General features: G+C 41.8%; 1 protein-coding gene across 4 annotated transcripts in view; it reads right to left on the bottom strand.

Moving 5' to 3' along the window:
- Positions 1-22,169, bottom strand: part of fmnl2a (formin-like 2a) — a 48,070-nt gene that overhangs the window by 11,091 nt on the left and 14,810 nt on the right. For all 4 annotated transcript variants that reach the window (XM_080498024.1, XM_080498026.1, XM_080498025.1 and 1 more), the window contains exons 2-13: positions 22,060-22,143; positions 18,599-18,679; positions 14,052-14,128; positions 11,500-11,583; positions 10,251-10,403; positions 6,383-6,491; positions 6,081-6,157; positions 4,964-5,057; positions 3,796-3,870; positions 734-844; positions 340-489; positions 17-118 (exon numbers count right to left, since the gene is read on the bottom strand). In XM_080498024.1, coding sequence (XP_080354150.1) covers positions 17-118; positions 340-489; positions 734-844; positions 3,796-3,870; positions 4,964-5,057; positions 6,081-6,157; positions 6,383-6,491; positions 10,251-10,403; positions 11,500-11,583; positions 14,052-14,128; positions 18,599-18,679; positions 22,060-22,143 — 1,197 coding nt within the window. The remainder of the gene's footprint in view (positions 1-16; positions 119-339; positions 490-733; positions 845-3,795; positions 3,871-4,963; positions 5,058-6,080; positions 6,158-6,382; positions 6,492-10,250; positions 10,404-11,499; positions 11,584-14,051; positions 14,129-18,598; positions 18,680-22,059; positions 22,144-22,169) is intronic.

Here is a 22,169-nt window from a genome sequence, read left to right as displayed (position 1 = left end):
ATGAAGAGAAACCAACCCTTATGGATTCAAGATCCTTGTTTCTTTGCATCAGCTGCTTCTCCAGCTCCACAATCTTGGACATGGCCTCGTTCTCCATGTCCTGCAGCTTCTCTGTCATCTTACCCGAAACAGAAGGAAAAGCAATCGCAGAGTGAAACACTAATTACACTGACAAGTCTTAAATGATGGCAAACAATAAGACGCAGCAGAGTCACAAAGCAAAATGTATATATCTATGGAATAAAGACAATTGTCATGGAAACGATTGGGTGATTTATCAGGTGGGTGAGATTTAAACGAAGTTCACACCAAACTCCAATACCACTGAACTGCACTTACATGTGACATGTTCTCCTCCAACTCCTCCACCCGCTCCAGGGCAGCATTTTTGGTCTCAGCATCCTCCAGAAGAGCACCGACGTCAAAAACATTATCCAAGTAGGCCTGGATCTGGACCTGCAGCTTATCACTTTCTGTATGCTTGAGTTTCTGTGGGGGAAAAAAAAACACAGAGTGAGCTTTAATTTTTTTTTTTTATTCTATTGCACAAGACAGACAGTGGGCTTGTTTCTGTAAAAATAAATTTTTATGAAGCAATGGAAAAGCCATTATAAGCTGCTTTTGCTGCGGTTGTTGTCTCTGGGCTGCTGTAATGACAGTCTGTTCAGGGTCATAAGACTGGAAGTGTTCAGGATGTCTGTCTGATTTCCTGCAGTATCAAGTCCCAACTCACATCTAAGTAGTCGTCCAAACACAACTTGGTGAAATCAAACTGTAGATGGACTCTGAAGTTCATGTCCTCCACGGAGTGCACCACAATGTTGATGAACTGCATGCATGCCACCTGGAGAAGGGAAAACACACAGATTCCAGTCAGCACATGAGAGTTTATGCATACCTTTTAAAGCACCGCAGGTATTCCATTTTCGGCTGTAATCAAATAAGGTGATGTGTGATAATGACACACAAACAATCTCATGGAAATGCAAACTACATTGTGGCGCGAGACAGACTTACACACAGGTTTGATGTTGTAGGTACATCAGTTACATAATTTGGTTTTATGCTCATTAAAATTATCAGTTGGCTTTTAATATCTCTTCCGCTGAAATTGCGTGAATAAATCCTCATTATTTTGCCCGCTTGGCTGGCAGAGTGGCTTATCAAGCAGATTAAAAGGATCTGAGAAAACAAATTAACAAAATCAGCCAGTTCAACAGCGCTGGCTGCCTTATGGGAACTTGCAGAAACAGATCAAGAGGGATCTCCTCAGAACACACGCACAGGCTTAATGAACTCCCCGTAAGAAGTTCACTTGTTTCAGGGTGACATGGCAGCTTTTGACAGGCTGTTTGCTTGAGTCCTGCTGTCAGATGACGTCCTATCAGTGGACTGTGAGGAAAAGTCTGATTCAAAATCTGACTGCGGACTAATTCAAACACAGCATCTGCTATCAATTTGATCTGAATCCATTTGAATGGACGTGTGTATGATGAATAAAACATCATGAAAAAGCTATCGCTTTCTGCACTGCGTCTTTTGTTCTTCTCTGCCAGACTAATATTTGCATTACTTGGTCAGAAATTCACAGAGTTGGCAACGCGACTTCGCAGAGATGTGCTTGATAGACTAAACTGTGTATTGTAGTTTGTAGTGTGATGACAAACCTCACACAGCATCTGAGTCTGGAAATACTGGAGCATGAAACTGAGAGGGAAGTCGTCTCTACTTTGAGATATTATCAAGTTGGTAAAAGCTCGAAAGTAAACAATAAACTTGAGTGGAAAAGCTCATTTGTGCTACTTCACAACAACAAAAAGACACTGTGTTTTATGAAAACAATTTTTATGTTTCCAAAAAAAAAAAATCAGTTTACTCATTCAACTAACGTCCTAAAAAGTAAAAAATACAAACAAACAAGAAAGCAACATAACTTGGTTAATCGAGGGGATTTTCTTTCTCAGCATCCCCAGAACAGAATTCCGTGCTGTTTTTTTTTTTTTTACGTGCAGAGAATTCAGCAAGACAATCACAAAATTTGTGGCCACTGTGTTGACATTATTGCTTGAAATATCCACACTGCAGGCAAAGATGGAGACTTTTCCACAGATAGTACTCCACCATAGCCAAAGCTGGCCAGATGATTTTAAGCATGAGTTGTCTGCCAAATCAAAGTATTCGAAACGAATCATGTCAAAATGAAAAGCCTCTCGTGAGCCAAATGCATGAATAAACATTAAGAAACATGTTGCTGAACTATTAGAACTAGAAAAAAGCTTGAATGGCAAATGTCAATTGTAGTCAACTTTTATGTCAAATAAAATTGGTTTGAATTAAGAAAAATAGAAAGGGAGCCAAATTATTGCAGTATTTTAAGAAAAGTGATTTGAAAAAACAAAACAGATTTCATAAGCACACAAGGTCAAAGTATATAATTCTGGTCGTGTAGCACCACAGTCCTCCATGCTTACAGTGTTTCTTTGCTCAAGCTTTGCAGAAACCTTGACGATAAGCGCCCAGTGCAACCGGGAGTGTTGGAGTAGGATTGTGGCCTTCGAGGATTAAACACCTCTATCATAGCATTTCTTTGTTTACAGCACTCAGTGTGGCCCCCAAAATAGTTGACAAAACAGGACGACAAGGACCAATAAATGTGCATCACGCATCACAGTGGGGGGCTTTTCAAGGTCATGGTTGCTTCTTATCAAAGGTTGGTTCTAATATTTTATCAGCTCTGCTAACAAATCAAAGGATGGGAACGTTATGAACGTGCAGCCAAGGCAAAAAAATAAATACATAAAAATATGAATAAATTAAAGCCTCTGTTGTCCTCTGACAAGGTTGAACATTGTTAACTTTGTAAATGCATCACTTAAAGTGACACAACATTGATGGATTCCGATGCTGCGTATTAGTGTAACCAATATACTTGCAGGTAGTTAGTGATGAGTAAGTGATCTAAGACGCCTTCTGTGTACTGGAGATACTTTTAATTCATCCGACAACCTTCTGTATGAATGAAGCGACAAACTTTATGACTTTATGGTTGCTCCAATCAGGGGTGCACACACCAGACTATCTGCCTCCATTTCACTCTATCTCGTTCTATACTGGGAAATAAATATCGCCATGTCTTCCTTCACGACATCCATGAATCTCCTCTGAGGACTTTCTCTTCTTCTGCTGCCTGGCAGCTCTATTGTCTAACATATCGACAATCTCTTGTTAGCGCCAGTCCAAACCATCACTAGCGATTTCTCGAAACTACTTGGCCTTATCTGTCCCCCTGATCTGTTGAGTTTTAATCCTTTCCCTCCTGCTCACTAACAAGGAAAAGGCTGGCCATTGTCTCCGAACCATGAATAATAGAAAGTCTCACGACTGTCTATGCTGCCATCTTTCTGTCCCACATCAGTGCCGACACTCATCCCTCCTGCCTCTGCACTCTCTTCTTCACCTCAATTGTACACTTTTTTTTTTTTTTTAAACCAAAAGATATCAACAATAAAAATATTTCATTGAAAAAAGTAAGAAAGCGTTAAAAAAAATGCAGGATAATGGCGAGAACAGGTTGGTTAACTGTAAGTGTGACTCACTCATGTGCAACCCTCTCTCTCTAAACTCAAGTGACCCTCGTTACCCTGTAAATGAGGCGGCACGTTCGGTCCGAGCGTCCTCGGCTCACAGGTCATCTCCGGTTCGTCTGCTGACGAGGATCTTTGAGGCTTTGCAAGCAATCAATAGCCATTAAGAGTGTGTGCATGCGTGCGCGTGCGTGTGTGTGTGCACACTCACCATGAAGTCAATGTTGTTGTCCTCGTTCTTGAAATACTCCATTAGCCTTTCAAATCGTTGTGTCTCAACGCACACCTGCAAAATGAACATACAGAACATTTAACAAAAAAAGAAACAAATCATACAGTAATATAGTTGAAATGTTGTGTGAGCAGATCTGGTGCCAAACTAATTCACACTAATCATTAAATGTGATCATGAAAAGAGCATATTCCTCGTTTCATTTTATATCTGGCTGACCTTTTTAATCACAACACAATAGCATTCGCTTGCTAATTGAAGGCTTATTTGAAGTGGAATTGGGGAGAGACCGAGCGTTGAAAGCAGAGGAGAGAGCAGGCTCTGCAGTTCAGTCGGTTCATCTGGAGGGCAATGAGGGGAGATAAGAGCATGATAAAGAATTGAGAAGGAGGGGAAGAAGAAAGAGGAGGGGAGGGTATCCAAAAACCTTAGTGTAAAGCCTGGAGCCTCCTCGGCGTGCAGCCTCTTTTATTCCACGTATCAAAGTCACAAAGCAGAAAAGATCTTCTACCATTACATAAGAGTGTCACTTTTCAGCCGAGTACAAAAACAAAACAACACACACACACAAAAAAAAAAAAACCCAACCCTGAGCGGTGAAATCATGGTCCTCACATACTTCCTGCTGCTCGTACAATAACAACCATTTCTCAAACTTCATCTCATTAGGAGAGCGAGGTTCTCCCACTAATGCCAGTGCCGCTGAGAGCAGCGCTCAATATTTCATTCAGGGGTGTAAATATTACATTGACTGCAGTCGGCCTGAGTTTTTTGGGCTCTCTGCTCCAAAATGGGGCGGCTGTTCGCGCCCACTCCATCATAAACCTCCCACTCCTCTCTCCCGCAGCCAGAACACATCATCCCGGGTTCGGGCGGGGCGATCCGTTACATGCGTCTCACTACTTTGCTCAACTTTGATGCAACCTACCAGACACCATCAACATGCACGAAGCTCGTTCCTCTGAAGACTACTGGGTCACCGTGCATCGCGCTAATACCTCGATACAGTTCATTTGGAGAAAAGAGGTCTCACGAGTCTTCCTCCAGGAATGAGTCACCGCATGCACAGTCGAAATTTAATGACATATTTTACTCCTCACACCCCCACACCACAGCCCGGGCCCTCGCCGCTACGAGCGGCTCGTACCTCCTTGAAGTTGTCGAACGCAGAGAGAATGATTTCGTGGCCTCCTCTCACAAGACAAACTGCAGCCAGTAGCTCCAAGACCAGAGCTTTGGTCCTGTAAAACAAGAAGGAAATAATCAAAGCTCTTCTTTATTTATTTTTTTCCCCCAATTGAACCTTTTATGCAGGTCGACACAATTCAAAGTGCAGCAAACAAATGAACAGGGGATATTAAGGCAAAAAAGTGAACACAAAAAAATAAAAATGTAAATAAAACACAAGAAAGAAAAACAAAATGGAGTCCAAACAACAAAACTACATTTAAAACTGACTGATATATTCTGCTGCAAGACAATAATTCACTCAACTTTTAAAAGCAGTCACTATTTTAAAATCCTTGTTAAAACACAGCGTTGAGTTTTTAATAATAATGGCAGAATTAATTGTAACCTGAATACAGTGGAAAACTGTGTAATTGCATGAAAACAACTGTTTCCACTTTCTGTATTTTCGAAACAAGTATAGACCAAGTGTACTGATTCAAGCTAAGGTTATTATGAGGATCTGTTATTACACTGATGACATCAGTTACAAGCTTCAAATTTGCGATGCCCCCACTGGATTGAAAGACAGTTAGCAGCACTGCTTTATGTTTGTTTATGTCGACGCCGACATGACAGAGACGTTCAGTTCATCCCGTCCACAGCTCGCTCATGCAGGATTTCTCCAGCCGGACGAGACAGGATGTGACAGGTGATGTGAAGTGCTTCCACATTTACTTTTGAGGAAATCGTAAACCCCAGGGGCATGAAGCAAAAACACAACCACACACACACACTAAAGGCAGTTAGTTGTTGTGGTATCTGTCTCAGTGAGCAGTCAGTGGAGTGGAGAGTGCCAGCGGTGCCACGACCCGTCTATTCTGTTGGGATGAATGTGCCTCTGAGCAACGAAGACACTCGTTCAGCATCAGACTGTGCAGGTGCCTGTTTTTTGTTGATCTGGGTCCAAGCAGGTAAAATATTTAGGTGTGATGAACTGAACTCAAACTCATCATTAGCGAGGTGTTTCAAAACATTGGATGTGTTTTTCACAAACAAAGAAGATTTGAACTTCATTTAAAGTTACTTCAACTTACCTTGGGTTTTTATTGTTGAGACTTAGTGCAATTTCATTCACAGCATGTGGGTGTGACATAACCATGTTGAAACCATACTGGAAGACAAACAACGAAAGAGAGAGACGGGGACAAACGAGCTCATTAACAGAGAAGTGGAGCCACTGAATAAGCAACAGGGGATTCTTATACACAACAATAGATCAAATATGGAGATCCTGCAGTGGAGCAAACGGAATTTGGCGTCACTTTGGCGTCAGAAGTGAGCTTCGGCCCGCGGTCAGTGTGGATGTGAGGCTTCCTGCAGAGTGCAGAGGACTGACCTGGTAGTTCATGATAGCGCGCAGGCACATAATACAGACGTGGACGTCGTCTTTCTTGCAGATCAGTCTGGAGTTTTTTAACGTTCTCCGGCTTGGCAGTGTGTTGCATCTAAAAGAGAAAAAAATAAAACACGCTCGTGATCAAAGGAAATAAATATTGAACTAAAGGGTGCAGAAGATAAACAGAATAAGATAAGAAAACAGACGTTATTGGCAAATGAGTCGTCTTTATACAGCATCTCCTTCTCTTTGGGAGGGTAACAAACTGCCAGGCATACATTAACAGACACAAAGACCATATAGTCTTGCAGCGACACATGGAGCCACAGGATGCCTTCTTTCAATTGTTTTAATTGAATGTCCTTCACAAAGATTACGCCAACAGCTAACACAATAGCAGCGGGTCATTTGCATGCAGCACAATGATTGTGCAGCTTTATATTGACTAAAAACAAGGTATTTCGTCGTGGCGTATCGTCTGCTACAAAGGAAAACTGCCGGAGTATTCCTGAATGACATCCAGAGGCGGAGTTAACAGAGTTAACAACTTATGTTCAGACTGTTGTCACGAGGCTCAATCACCAGCCTCAGTTAAGGGGAAAAAAAAAAAATCTGTCTTTAGGCTACTTATAGACATGTCGATTCGTGTCAGCTCCCGTGCCTTAAGCCACGACTCTGTGAGTCACAACACAGTGTGCCAGCGTCTGCAGGAAAAGGACTAAAGCTTTCAAGGTAATGGAGGAGTTCTGACAAGAAAGTTAGCAGAGGATTCACTTTAGTTTATTTTATTGTGGGATCTTCGTGTGTTTCTATGTGTTAACAATTGTTCCATTCAGAAGAGTGGATCCGTGGTCAAGTGCGAAAACTTCTTTTCCTTTATGAACCTAAACGTTGTGGATTCACGAGACTCCTTCTGCCAGAACTGGAGCACCCGCATCACACAGTCCCAAATATTATCTTAAAAGACTTCTGTCTGTTTTTTTTTGTTTTTTTTACTTATACTCTTCCTGTTTATCATCAGTCACACTGATATGCGTCAACTTCAGGAGGAACTCAATGAACAAAGTTTTTTTTTTCCATCATATGGTACAGTGATGATAACTGATTACACAACGCCGACAGAAGGAAACACCTTCACCTGCTTTGACATGTTAGGAATGATTAAACTAAACTTCATGTATTACATTAGACAGAAAAACACTGTGTTGCTAAATGCTTTAGCACAGTAAACAGAGAAAATAAGAAGCTCAAGAAACTGTACAAAGATGTCAGATGAGAGAATAAACACGAGAGAAATTACCCCCAACAATCTAAATACAGGTCCAAATGTGTGTTATTTCTACATGCACAACATATAAACAATCAAATCTTACTTTTTTTTCATTAAATTTATATTGTCATAGATGGTAAAAAAAAATAAAAATAGTAAAACATTCCATTCATGTTTGTTGGGTAGGAAGAAGTTGTGAAATATTCAGAATGTTCGTCTTCAGTATATGATACCAAAAGAACTGTGCATTTCCTCACAACATGCACTACATACCACCACAGAAAAAAGAAAAAAAAAACATCAAACACTACATCTATAATAACAGGCAGAGCTCTAACACAACTACATGTTTCTAGCCATCTTCATGTACCTCAGGAGACATACCGTCTTATTTGAGAACACTTTGGACAGTTGAGTGCGCTTTGTGTCCTTCAAGAGGGCAGACATCGAGGAAGACAAGGACAAGATTTAATTTACTAATAGTCATCAATGAGTATCTATTATTCTAGATTAAAGCCTAATCTAGAGAGCAAAGCGGGAAGAGAGCCTTTATAATGGATAAGGCGACCATTAAGAATTGAAAATCCATTGGGAGCAGAAGCAATAATTAATGTGACATTAAATAATTTATAAGATAATTGATCCAAAATACAGACGTTTTTATAAATACATTATCTATCTGGACTCTTGTTCAGCTTATGGCTGTAGTAAAAACTAGGCTGGTTTCTGCACAGACATGCATTTCGGGAACCACACAAGCAGCACATAGAGGCAGAAGCAGGAACAATGAATGCAGAAAAACCCATTTGCTCCAAGGAAAGGAGAATTCAGTCTCAGGCAGAGGAGGGGGGCGGGTGGGCAGTACAAATAATTCACATCCCCGACACAGGCAGCGGGACATATAAACTGGGCAGCGCTAGCAGGGAGGTAGAAAGTACAATGAAGCAGGGTGTGTGTGTGTGTGTGTGTGTGCATGTGCGTGTGTGTGTGTTTGTGTAATAGGGACATGGGGTTATGGCAGCAGAAAAGCTCACTGTGAGCCAACAGCGTGAGGCTGAGACCTGCCTGCTCTCGAAGACTGGCAGACAAAAGAGCAGATGACTACGGAGAACATCGGGACAAAACAGAAGATAGAGTCATCCTCATTGAAAACACCGGACACACATACACTACATACTCCATAGTGATGACGGACTAAAGTTGCATCTGGAGGGACAGTGTGTTTATGTGAAGTGAAGTGCAGAGTGCAGACAGGGTCAATGAAGGCCTGACATTATGCCCATACAATTAAAACACATGTTGAATACATATGCTCCCAATATAAAGAAGAAAACAATGGGCAACAAAAAGAAGTGAATGAACAATATAAACAAATTAATGCTAAAATCACATTAAAGGCGGATCTATGGCGCATGAATTGCTTATGTTAAAGCAGTTAGCATTTTTATTTATCAGGATCGAAGGAAACGGGGTTGAGACACTCTACAAAACAAATCTTCCCAATAAAGCTATGAATAAGCAATTTCTAACAAATGTTCACATGAAGAAATGAACTGAGAGCTCGGGTATTACCGCTCCACCTGTCTCTGAATTGTGACACCAGTGCAGTCACACTAACATTCAACCATTAATTAGATTCAGTGATTATTCTCACTGATGGAGTGTTGATATCTGCACAGACATATCCCATTACTAAACCTGTCACTCAGATTTGAAGTTCAGTACTTTAAATTTGTAGTAATTGCATTCTTCTTTTTTTTTTCTGGCATGGTAACAATGAAAACATTGTTGTTGCCAGATGATTTACGACTTCACCTGATCCCCAAAGGTTCCTGTCGAAAAGGCAAAACAATGCAAATAAACACTGATTTTCACTCTTGTATTATTGTTTCATATTTAGCTCAAAAAAACCATTTTAACCAACAATTTGTGACAAAAATAGTTCAGACTTATCACGGAGCAAGAATTCCATGTTAAGAAGACACGCGCTTTATTGAATCAATGGCGCTCATTGTGTAAAAAGTGTTCAAGGTAACCTCTTCAAAATGAAGGATTACAGGTCACAGAAGTCAGTGCGAGTGCTGTGCCCAAACGTTAATGGTATGACAGGGCGGATTAGAGAACTAATGCACAAATGAATGGGATTTGTGCTTCAGAGCATATATTAGCATGGGCTTATGAATAAACTGCTGTGAAATCCTCAGCACACAGGATTTGCAGTTAAAAGAGTCTCTTTGGTGTTTACAACACAATAACCCCCGTAACCCTCTGGAAAGACACTTGTCCTTGTTGAGAGATGTTTCTTCTGCCACAGACAGAGAATCGTGGCCCGTGTCTTGATTGTGCGCCGGGAGTTTCATGGGGGAAGAGTTGTGGACAAGCAGTATTTTCCTCTTGCATGCGTCTTAAGCCATTTAAAGTCTTACAGACCTCATGACTACACAAAGGACCGACTGAGGCATCTTATGAAATGTGTGACTTCTTAAAATAATCACACGGCTGCAGTCAAACACCGAGAAGAAAGAAGCATTAAAAGGACTCAAATAAGCACAGAGATTCCTTTGAAACAACCAGCGAGTTCAGTAGTTTGTATCATACCTTAACGTGGAATGTCTCCCGACTCGGGTGATACCGTTTCCAGTAATGGGGGACGGCAGAGTGCCCCCATGCAGATCTTCTATCGAGCGACCCCAGGGCTTCGACTTGTCCATGGGCAGGTCGGGGTTGTTCTCCACACCGTCCCCATCATAGCTGCGCACCACACAAAACGGGACGTTGTCAACACAGCGCACATGGATGCAGCTCGTCTTCCAGCAAACGTTCTCACGACAGTTGATGATTTTATCGATGAAAACTACAAGGGAAATGGACTCTCACTCCTCTGCAAGCTTCACCAAAACTTGAAGTTTTGTCGTCTTGCCCGAGGGCATATTACGCTGAGAACATGAGCCACATCTGCTAAGCTCATCACTATATTAATATGATCTGGGTTTGGGTTTTTTTTAAACACAACCAAGACAAAACATTTTCACAAGGACATCTAAAACTGAATTATGAGGCGAAGCATCTTCAGTGGTTAAATGATGGAACAGCCAACATACACAAATGTAAGTAAGAAAACATGAATGATTTGACAACAAATACAACTATGTAAAACCAATACCTCTCCAAATAATATATTCATAATAATGGGGGGGTAAAAATTGCCATACCGCAATTTATTTTGGTTTTGCATTGCAATTTCAATATAATACTACCATTTAGTCTCATTCTTTTAGAAAAAATATTGGTATTAAATCAGCGAAAACTTAACACCAAATTAAACATCCGCATCACATGATCTACTGTGGCGACCCCAGAAGGAGGCAGCAGAAATAGAATCCGATTCTACCGAAATCTAGTAATGACTACATAAATCATGTGATTGCTGGCAGCAATCAAGCCACTAATGTCTTTTTTTGTGCTCGGCTTGGCTATTTGAGACTCGTCCTTTTCATGAATTGTACATGCCACTGCAGTTGCACTGGGAAAATACCATTTAACAGCTAACCGCTGGTAATGTGGATAACCTATAATAACATATGGCGAAATGGAAGGTTTGAATAAAACATTTAACTGGACTTGAACGGGCACTTTGTGAATGACTAATAATCACCCAACTCAGTCCTTGAATAGAAGCATATGGCTGGTATGAAACACAGTGCCAGTGTGCCTCCAGTGACTCAGTGTTTCTGACAAGCGGACATCAGTGCCGGTGGTGCCGGCGCTGTGTGCGGAGAAGCGTCAGCAGCCGTGCAGAATGGCGGCGTTGTGTTGCTCGTGCACGTGGACGATAGAAGTAACTTACGTGACGGCGTACTGTGCAAAGGACAGATACTCCACCAGCACGTCCAGGCCTTTGTTCTCCTCATTCAGGAACTCTCTCACCCATCTGAGAAGTGAAACAATAAAGACAAGAAAACAAAATGGGATACTTTTATTTGATAAAAAAAAAAAAAAAAAAAAGCAGTTGGAAGCTGAAAAAAGTTCAAGATTTTTATGAACATAACTCTCCAGCTAACGCTCATCTTCTGTTTGGGATCATCTTAGTGGGATTTAAAATATTGCTGCTGGGACGTTTGATCTTTTTTCCTTTTTTCCATTTTGATTGGTTTTGATTGTGCATTATATAACACATGCGAGGTCTAACATTACTTGTAATCTTTTGGTCATAGCTGACCTGGATGAATTCCTGACAGATTGAATGAGTGATGACCAAATGCATGCATGTGAATGTACAACTGGGAACTACAAATGAATTGGCCCTTGTGGGATAAATAAAGGTATTTGAATCTGAATCTGAAGAAACAGTTTGACAGACATCAAAGCTTCTGGGATCTGAGCAGCGAACACATCACACATGTATGTGTCTGCATTTACAGAGGCATCCACACATGCATAAATACATCCTCATTATCAAGTTTGCCTCTCTACTATCCATTTCCCTCAGACACGCACGCATATACGTTTTTAACTCAAGCCCAGTTGAATGCTCAAAAGCCCATTCTCACCTTCCTTACAGAGACTCAAGTGGGCCACCCATTCAGCACTTCACGTGCTTTCACTTATTATTCTGCTCAGAAAAGCCGAGCTTTTCGCAGGAATGCTCCCGCTACCTTCACTATGCGTTGCTTTCCCTTCATTTTTATCAGCATCATGAGGCGAATCAGAGACTCTTCATTTAATGGCCTCCCATAAATGTGTCATTTCATTTTACTTCGACAGGCGTGATTGCGGAGTGATTAGAGAGATTTGGAGCGCATAAACATAATCACACACAACCAGGCGTTTGAGTGGCACTTCACTAAGCAAAGACGCAAGACGAACCTGCTTTAGAAATGCATGAGCTGCCTATTTATTAGCTTCCCCGCGGTGTAACTACACGAGTCTGAATAGGACTAACAGGAGTATCCAGTAAACTGCTGGCCAGAGGGGCCACTTCTGTTTTAAAAGGACTGGGAGGTGTGGTCTCAATGGACCACATGGCAATCATTACCACAGGACACTGAGCAACAATCCTCCCATTCACCACATGTTGGTGACCACGTCCATGTCAGATACTGATAGGCAGCAAGCCGGGGTTAGCATCTGCAGGGCTCGTATAGGGACAAACTTTCTATTATGTGCAGACAACATGATTGATAAAATTTCACCTCTGAAGACAAGCTTTAATTATTCACTGTCTGACAGCGTGGCATTATGCTTCCCTACCCCGAGTGGCCGGCCCATCCCCCTATTTCTCAATTAAGGTTTACTGTCTAATCCAGATTAAATTGTTTTTTTTGTTTTTTATGTAATCTAGTCACATTCTCTCTGTGTGTAGGGTTAGGGTTAGGAGTGTGGGAGACACTGTTTTCAGACACGAGACAATTTGTATGAAAATATTTGAAATAGACAAATTGAAGGAAAGGAATATGTGTGTAGGAGGGAGGAAAAGAGAAAAACAGAAGGTTTAAGAGTTGAAGTTCAGATTAAAGACCGGTCTGGCTGTTAGAAAAGTCTGTGGCCAGCAGTTCCTTTCATGGCAGCTTCTTCCTGTCCTTGAAGGGGTCACCAAGTCTGAGGTGACCGCCCACCTATTACATCGCTCAGAAATACACACTTAAAAAGAACACAAAGCACTTTAAAACAACTACAGGGAGCCAAAGTGCTGTACGCAAACTAATAAACCCAATAAAATCTTAACAGACAAGTACGGGTATGTTAAAAATGAAAAACAATTACAATAACATAACAATAATAATAATAATTTGTGCACCAGTGATGGAAAGCTGTACTTTTAATAATTACAAAACCAATAGAAAGCAGTAAAACTGTCCAATGCTAGGGTGCCTTGTAAGAAACACAACCCCTGTGATCGGCACAAAGACACAACACCGAGATCCCCAGAGATTTTAACCCCAGAGATATTGATCTCTCCTCAACACTGACTGTACAGCCCTGAATCAATACCAGCCGTAGCAGGTTAAGGCTTGTTATCTTGGAATACCTGAATCCGCCTGTGTTTTAGCTGTTGTGAAACAATGCTCTCTTTAGATACTAACATCTTTTCAGGATGGCAACGAGAAGCATTGAAACTACTGCAGGCAAAAATGTGTTTTCCTTCCAGAGACTGTTCACGTCTCCGCCTCCCCAAAACAATCAATCAATTCATCTTTTCTGCATCCCCACATGGCTCTCAGTGTAATATTAGGTCAGAGCACAGATAGGAATAGGGGGCTGGTGGTGGAGGAGGTGGTGGTTAATGTCAACGTCTGCGTCTCTGGTTGTCTGGAATGCTCGAATTTTCCCTCTGAATCCAATACAAGACCCCAGACACGGAAGACGGCACATGTTTCACGCAGTCCTGCAATGACTCACCCTATATGATTTGTCCGTAACGAAATTTCCAGTTCTCTCAGGACTTGGGTGGACTCCTGTACCCTCCGTCTGAATTTCTGAGGAGGAGAGGAAGAAGGAGGGGGTAAAAATTCATCACAGTGCTATAAATCAACATGTGGTAAAACGGACATGTTTTGGTAAAGGAAAACTTTCTGAATTGAAAGTCAGGCAAACAGACTTTGAGGTAACTGCACTGACATTTAGACGTGAACCCAAGCACTTACTTCAAAATAAGAGATTGTTAAACGATCCCTTCGGTTGCAAGTAACCATTAAACAGGCTAAAAGCGAAGGCGAGCTGACTCACTGGAAACTGTGAAATTGCACATTATTTTTAATCTGCTCATGTTGCTGCTGTTGGTTCACGATGGGCTTTTAAATAACTCTAATCCCTCCTGGAAGCAGCATGATAACATCAAGTCACCGAATTGGTTACCCGTCAGGCTCAATCAAGACACCCAGCAGCTACGTGAACATGGCTGTTGGGTTCGCACCCACAAATGCTTTGTCGTGTTACTGTGGCTACCGCGACAAGATGAAGTGTGTGACCGGCATCCAGGGAGGTTTGAAATAACGTGAACAAAAAATGGAAACAACGGGAGAGAGAGAGAGAGAGCGAGCACGAGCACTTGAGTGAGTTTCTCTTTGCTCTCACTCTCTGATGGGAGGCGAACAGCAAACCCTAAAAACAAAAGGCCCTTCAGGCGGTTATGTAACGGCAGCAACAAAACAAGCAAAGTGAATGACCGGTGGGGATCAACCAAGCTCACAGAGTGACAGCAGAGGGAAATCCCTGATGATGGAGGCAAGAGAGTGAAACTGTTACATCAGAGGAGAGGAGAGGAGAGGAGAGGAGAGGAGAGAGAGATTTTTTGACTACCCCAAGTAAGCCTTATTCTTTGTAGGTTTTTATAAATATACATATTCACTGATTCAAACTTATTTTTAGGCCTCTGTTGAGCAGGAGCAGCCCTGCTTCACTTCAACTTTTAAAAACATTGTTTTGTCGGGTCTGCTGGTGAAGTAGATGTATACACTATTAAGGAAGAAAAATTAAATAGAGGAGTGATTGGACATCCCGCTTAATCAGGTTTGGTCAAAGTTTCTCGAGCTGAGGAGTTTTCTGGCCTCATATAGCTGCTTTTATGTACAATTTTCATAACTGGGAACTTGACTACCGTACATATTGGCCACTACTTAAAGATGCATGTGTGTCATGAGCAAAGTAAAATAAAAATGACCGATTGTAAACCTGTGTTTCTGTGTATATGACAAATAATACCATTTGAATACAGTTGTTTGTTTTTTTTTTAGATCATTTGTCGAAGAGAAGAGGTATCCACCCAGGGTTGGAGGGCCTGTTCACTTTCCATGATGTGTTTGTATCAGGGAGGAGATGGGGATCAGCTTTGTGTTAACCTATTATTAATATCCACTGAGAAGAGAGCCTTTCCCATAGTCTCTCTCTTTCTCTCTCTCTCTCTCTCTTTCCTGTGTCTTTGGGCTTGGGCGGTGGTGTGTGTTTGGAACATGAGCAGATGAGAAACAGAGTGTTTTTATTAGGGAGGAGTCATTTGCTGGTGTGGAAAGCGGAGCATTTTTCGGGGTACTGCGCAGGCTCCCAGAGCCCCCACCGAACACACCACACTCCTCTACACTTTAAGTGCTACCAGCTGCAGCACAGGGAGAGCAGGAAGAGAGAGGAGCCCAGACAGTGTGGAGAGGGGGTGAGGACGGCATGAGGGGGAGAGGAGAACAAGAGGAGGGAGAAGTGAAAGGGGAAACTAAGAGCAGGAAGATAGCGCTGAGAGTGTGAAGTAGGAAAAAAAAAACCCCCAAAAAACAAGAGGGATTTTGGAAAGTGTGAGCTCAGGAGGGGTCATGCTGGAAACAAATCAATGGCTGATACATTCTTGGGGACTAGTTGGACTGGAGCTCTTCCTCCTTGGTTGCCTATTGGCTGGGAGCTGCCCAGAGGAATGCACCGGAGCCTGCCTATGGAAAGCAGAGGCAATGACCTCCAGCTCTCTCTCAGTGACACAAAGTGGCAATTGTTTGAGTTTGAAGAAAAGGGGGATGGAGCAGGAATGTAGAAAGAAGTCCATAACTCTTTTCTCTTCTGCCATGCTCTCGTGCATCTTTTCTTTTTTTTTTGTCTCTTGTCTCATTTGCTGTCCATCTCCTTCTCCTGTTCTATCCCACTCTTTATTATTCAGTATTTCTTTTTCCCCTCCCTCTCCATTTCCCTCTTCCATTCACTGCCTGTCCTCTTCAGGGGTTTGATCAAGACAAAGACGAGACCCCGGATTCACGTCAGCCGGATTTTCCACAATCCCACGTGGGCCACTCAGCCTATCAGACCAAATGTTAGAAACCACACAGTCAATATATCAGCCAACGGGAGCTCGGGAAACACCCGTGGTGGTTTGATACAGGAGGGCCAACCTTGGGGGACATGGAAGAGATGCAGCAGCAAGAGAATTGTGGGGGTCTCAACATGACTTTTTCCCCCCCAAAGTCAGCGAAGGATCAAAAATCTCATTAAAACAGGCATTTTTAGAACGGAAACAGACGTGATTGGGATTATATAAAATAAACGAATAAAGAATTTGTGCAAAATAATTAAGAGAGCTCCTACACTGGTTACCGACTATATATAAAGACTTATCGGGTATTTCAAGTTATAGACATGCTTTTTATTGCCGATGGCCCAACAGCTGTTAGTAATAATATTTTCATTCAACAAAAAATTGCTCATTTCTGTGAGACAAAGCATGTGCAACGTAAGAGAGTGGAAGTTGGAGAGCCAAAATGGGGTAAAGGTTCCATGGGTACACAACACACACACACACACACACACACACACACACACACACACACACACACACACACACACATAGCTACAGATTAGATGAATAAAAGTAAAAATAAAGACTCTGTGACTCAGATCAACTCCCCAAGACAAATATTTGTGAAGGTTTCATCCGAATGAGCGCCGCCAGACTGTGTTGACTGTTTGTGCCCACAAAGCTTTAAACACAGGCACCATCTCCTTCCAAGAAGAGTTTGACATCTTAAAAAAAAAAAAAAAAAAGCTTAGTCATGAGGAAAGACGACTTTGTACGCCAACTATGAACTTAAAATTAGAGGGTGGACAGCTCATCTCAGCCTACAATTCCACCTACTAGCACTTCTAAAGCTCCCTTAACCTGTGGTTTTTTTGCTTTGTTTTGGTTTTTACCCTTCAGTCTTAGCGCGGATACATGAAGTTAATTAGTGAGCTTTAAGAGTGCTGGTAGGTGGATTCTGTTACTTTTCAACAGAGCTTGGCCCCTGTCCGCATCCTTACTAATCTGAGATTTGCAGCTCCTGGCTAGAACTATATTTAATCGGCATACGAGAGTAGTGCTAATTTTTCCATCTAAACATCAACCTTTAAAAAAATAGTGCGTTGACGAGCAACAATCCCAAGCACACAGAAACCGATTTATAGCACCTCGGACACATGCCCAACATTTTTTGGACTGTAGACAGGAAACTAAGGAGCAAAGACTAAACCTTAATCTCTAGTCGCATACACTAAAATGTAAACAAGCCTGCATAATACGGCATACAGTTTGACTTTGGCATGTTTTGTCTGCTCTGACCTGCGTCATTCTCTTGCTTGCAGGAGTGTAACATCCTCTGAGATGTGTCAAAAACCCACAGGAATACCTATTTATCAGCTGCCATGTTTCCAATGCCTTTTCTTTTGACACTAGTTTTACAGTACCACTAATGACACATTCAGAATCTATACACATCTATACACTGAACCTGCCCTCATACACTCGCTTGTTACATTTTGCTCTATCTAGTACTTTATAATTTACATTTTTAATTCCAGTCAGTGAAAATTTTATTATTCAGTGATTTGTTATTATTCTGGCAGAGTCCATTGGTTAATTTGTTGATCACAAAGGCCGGCCTCCCGGCCTTCCCAACACAGCTCAGGCCAAAAAAGACTTCATTTTGGCAAAGCCTGGGAGCTGGCTGATACATGTCTTCATGAAGCCCCTCCTTTTAGTCCCCACTGCTCCCCTCCAAGCATCCAGGAAAGCAGCCAGAACTTGCTGCCTACATGAGAGAAGGTAATTTCCATCATGTAGCTGAGAATCTCCTCATATCCCCCCGATATCTCTCTTACAATGCTGCGAGGTGGCGTCAAGGCAGCAATTAGACAGTCTACACCCCCTCTGCCTTCGAGTAACATGTTTTCTGCCGTTATTGTCAGACAGCATGCTGTCGAACACATAACATCCTTATTTGAGATTGGTCAGAGGTTTTTCCCAAACCTGGACATTACGGATAAACAGTCTCCTTTTCTCACGGGGTCACACTGTCGTAACTATAGTCTTGTGTGAAATCTGTCCTCAGCTCTAAGAACATCCTGGATCAAGCACAGGGGGTTCGAAAGGGAAGGAAAAGCTGCGGCAGTGGAACAGACAGAGCAGCGCAACAGGATGGCATGTGAGCAAGGGCACTCGCCTTTCTTGTGACTGCCGGGTCCAGATAACTCCTCAGCTTTTGGAGGTACGTGTGAGGCGGGTTTTTCACTTGGAACCTCTCCTGTGAACAAACGAGACAACAAAACAGTGACATGAGCAGAAGGACAGGAAAACAGATGTGAGATATATATAAAAGATAAAAATGAGAGCAGGAATTGGACATTTTGCAATATAAAGTTGTGTCATTCATTAGGATGACGCAACTTTATAGGACAGGATGAGAAAAGTCTCTGTGGCACAAGTCAGCAAACATCTCCAGTTTACGGTAAATTGTTGCTGACACTGAAACTTTCAGATTAAAGTTGAGCAGGCTTTAAGAAGACGACTGTATTCGTGAGTCATCCTGAGCTGATGGGAACCAAAGATTTGGTTCCACTCTCAAAAGGTCAAAGGAAAATAGAGCGGGTAATTCTTTCATTCAGAAGTCTCTTTGGACGTCGATGTCACATGTGCCATGTTTGTAAAGACCTCGAAGCAATGAACCCTTTTAGTTGATACAAATGCTTGACTGTGAATGCAACTCTTCATTATTTGGGTTCTCTTTTGGATCTGAATATCTGATTCTGTGGGAAACCTCAGGAAGTTATAAATCACCTCGTGCTATAAAGCATTATCAAACCTACCAGTGATTCCTGAATACAACTATGTAAATGTGAGTGTATACATGTGTTAAGTACAAGAGGTCACACCATAGCGTTCTAAGTATAAATACAAGAGCTTAAGACTGGATTTGGCTCAGTGTGTTAAACGGGAATCAGTATTTGGATCAGGCTGAGCACCCAGTTCCAATAGCATTAATGGTTCTGTGATCAACCACACGGCATCATAGGATAGAAGGAAATCAGGACAAATAAATATTACTTCACTTACATCTAATTTACTAGTGTTGATATAAAAGACACACACATTTGACAAGGTCAAAATTACATGTCCGACACTTTAGATTTTCAAGACATAGCAAAGTTGACAAGAGTCACATAGATCTGTGTGTTTGTCATAAGTTAAATTGTTTTCCCCTAAATCAAACTTGTGCTCAAAAAAGCACCATCAGCAAGTAACACATTCAATTAGTCAACTCATGCGTGGCTCCAGAATAAAACCACAGACATCAGGAAGTGGCTGCACAGTTTCGTGTCCATTTTTATCCGTGGTTAATCATCTCAGGTGTCGACTGGAGAGCTTCACAGCTTAACGACACACAACCTAAACCGGAGAGCACTTTCACTGACAAAACAAAAACTACATAGCCACAGATCACCTCAACTGATCGATTGATGCACTGCATTAGGATGTTCATGACTAACCATTAAGAGATTTCCTAAGAGAGTGGTAAACATTGGTTTGTTTTTAATGTTTCATAAATTTAAAAAATAAACAACAAGCTTATTTCTGCTCCAGCTTTTTTTTGTTTTCTGCATCTGATGCAAACAAACAGCTCGGAGAATCATCATGATTTTTCACTACTGACAACAAGACATTTTAATAGAGATATGTTCACTGCACCACAGCAAACCGGATGGAGTTCAACAGTGTAGTGAAAATGAATTAATTTCTAAACCGCTTTCCTCCCAAGAACAACCAAATCTTTAAAATTGCCTCACAAAGGTCACATGAGCAAAGTGAGATCTGTTCTCCTCAGGAGGGCGCCTACTTCTACTTCGTCCAGGACACAAAAACAGGAAAGACGAGAGCAGCGTCAGGAAAGGGATTATCTGACAGAAACATGCAGCTTAACGCTGCTTGGGAGCTTCATTATTTGAAAAAAAAAGGAGAAAAAATATAGAAATCGAATGAGAGAATGGAAAAAAAATTTCTGACAAGGATATACAGTATATGTTGATGTGTGAGAAACAATGTCAGGAATGCAACAGGTTGTAAACACAGCAAGGGGATGATGATCATACAGAGAGCAGGTATGTTTAAGGGGCATATATAAACCAGCTTCAACATGCTTTATTGCAGCTGGAGAGCTTGTCTGAAAAAACTTTTTCATATTAAAGTTGAGAGTCGAGCTCAACTTCTTGCTTTGCATTTCCAGCTGAAGCCGAAGAAGAGGAATCCGTTCAAATCAAAGTGAAGCAAACAGTTTTTAATTCTAAGTCGACAGGTATATTTGAGGGCTTTCCACTGCATAAATAGATTTAAACAGCATATCTCTGGAAAAAGCTTTTCATGCTCTTGGTGAATAAAAAAAAGTCATGCGAGTCTCAGGATTTGACACTGACGAGTTCATCATGGTGCTTTCTTTCTCCTCGGGAAGTTTCAGCTGGACAATTATCCTTCATTTTTCATAAGGATTCATAAGTTGAGGGAAGATGTTTAATATTTCAGCCTTTGATGGCATTTGCTGGACTGGTTATTCCAAAAAGAACATACCTGTTGTCTCAGCCTCTCTGCCGCCCTCCATCAATGTTGCCATGGTGACATTAGGAGATTTATTGTAGCTATGAGACAGATAATTATTTACTCCCAGAGCTGAGCTGCCTGCAGAGTCATGGGCTACACTGCAGTTATCTGTCTTGTACAATTTATATTTAATTCTAATAATGCCCCCCCTCAGACATTTTCTAATGTTTTATGAACCTTTTGCTGGTGAAAACACGAGAGGAGGAAAGACTTTGGGGAGCTCGTTTTAACACAGCATTTGATGTTTCACAGTCAAATTATGACAACACCCTTTACTGTAAACATTGACTGATTCATAACATGCTAAACATATTTAAAGCATGGCCAAAAAAGATGCTTGTCAGCACAATCACTGCTGCAGTGTTGCTGGAAGTTACTTTGCTGCCAATGAAAAGGAAACCAAGTATTTTCACGTCGGGTCTGACAGCTTGGAGCCGACCGCGAGAGGATCTCTGACAGCTGGTCAGCAGCATGGCGGACTCTCTGGCACAGTTCCCTTCAGGGTCAGTAGATACCAATACAGTTTGTCTGGGTGGTGGTCTTGATATACAATGGGTTGTTTTTTTTTTTCTCTTCTGCTCAAGGAGGCAGAAAAACTCACTGGCATGGACGTTGCAGGGTGAGTGGAGCGCTCAGACCATAGCCCACTGCACAACATGCACCCTCTGTTATTTCCTTCACACGGAACTGACACCAATACCACTAAGAGTTTTTTTTTTTTTTAACTGACCAACTGATGTGCCCGGCCTGCTGCGCCACTTAACCTACATGACCGGGGAAGTCAGGGCGGTGTGAAAAGACCGGTGACCAGCTTATGGGATAAAAGCAGGGCGACGGAGCGTAGGTGCTTTGGTCACGACACGCCATGATGGACCTGCTCAGGACCAGGAAGTCGGTACATAGTTCAGACATCTGAATCAGATCTAAAATTATTGTTCACTGCTGACCAGAGGTTGCTTGTTAGACCGTTTTTAACATTCTTCACTCGGTAGTGTTGCTATGACAGATCATAACAGACGAGTGACTGATTATCACCTGATCACAGATTAGTTCCCACTTCTTCTCATTGTCGTACTGCCGCAACAGCCGTGCTTTGTCCGGAGGAAGATTCATTGAGCTCTGAAAGAGAGGGAAAAAAATCAAAA

The sequence above is a fragment of the Blennius ocellaris genome, assembly GCF_963422515.1.
Source record: "Blennius ocellaris genome assembly, chromosome: 6".
NCBI classification, from domain to species: domain Eukaryota; kingdom Metazoa; phylum Chordata; class Actinopteri; order Blenniiformes; family Blenniidae; genus Blennius; species Blennius ocellaris.
This window is presented reverse-complemented; position numbering and strand designations above follow the sequence as displayed.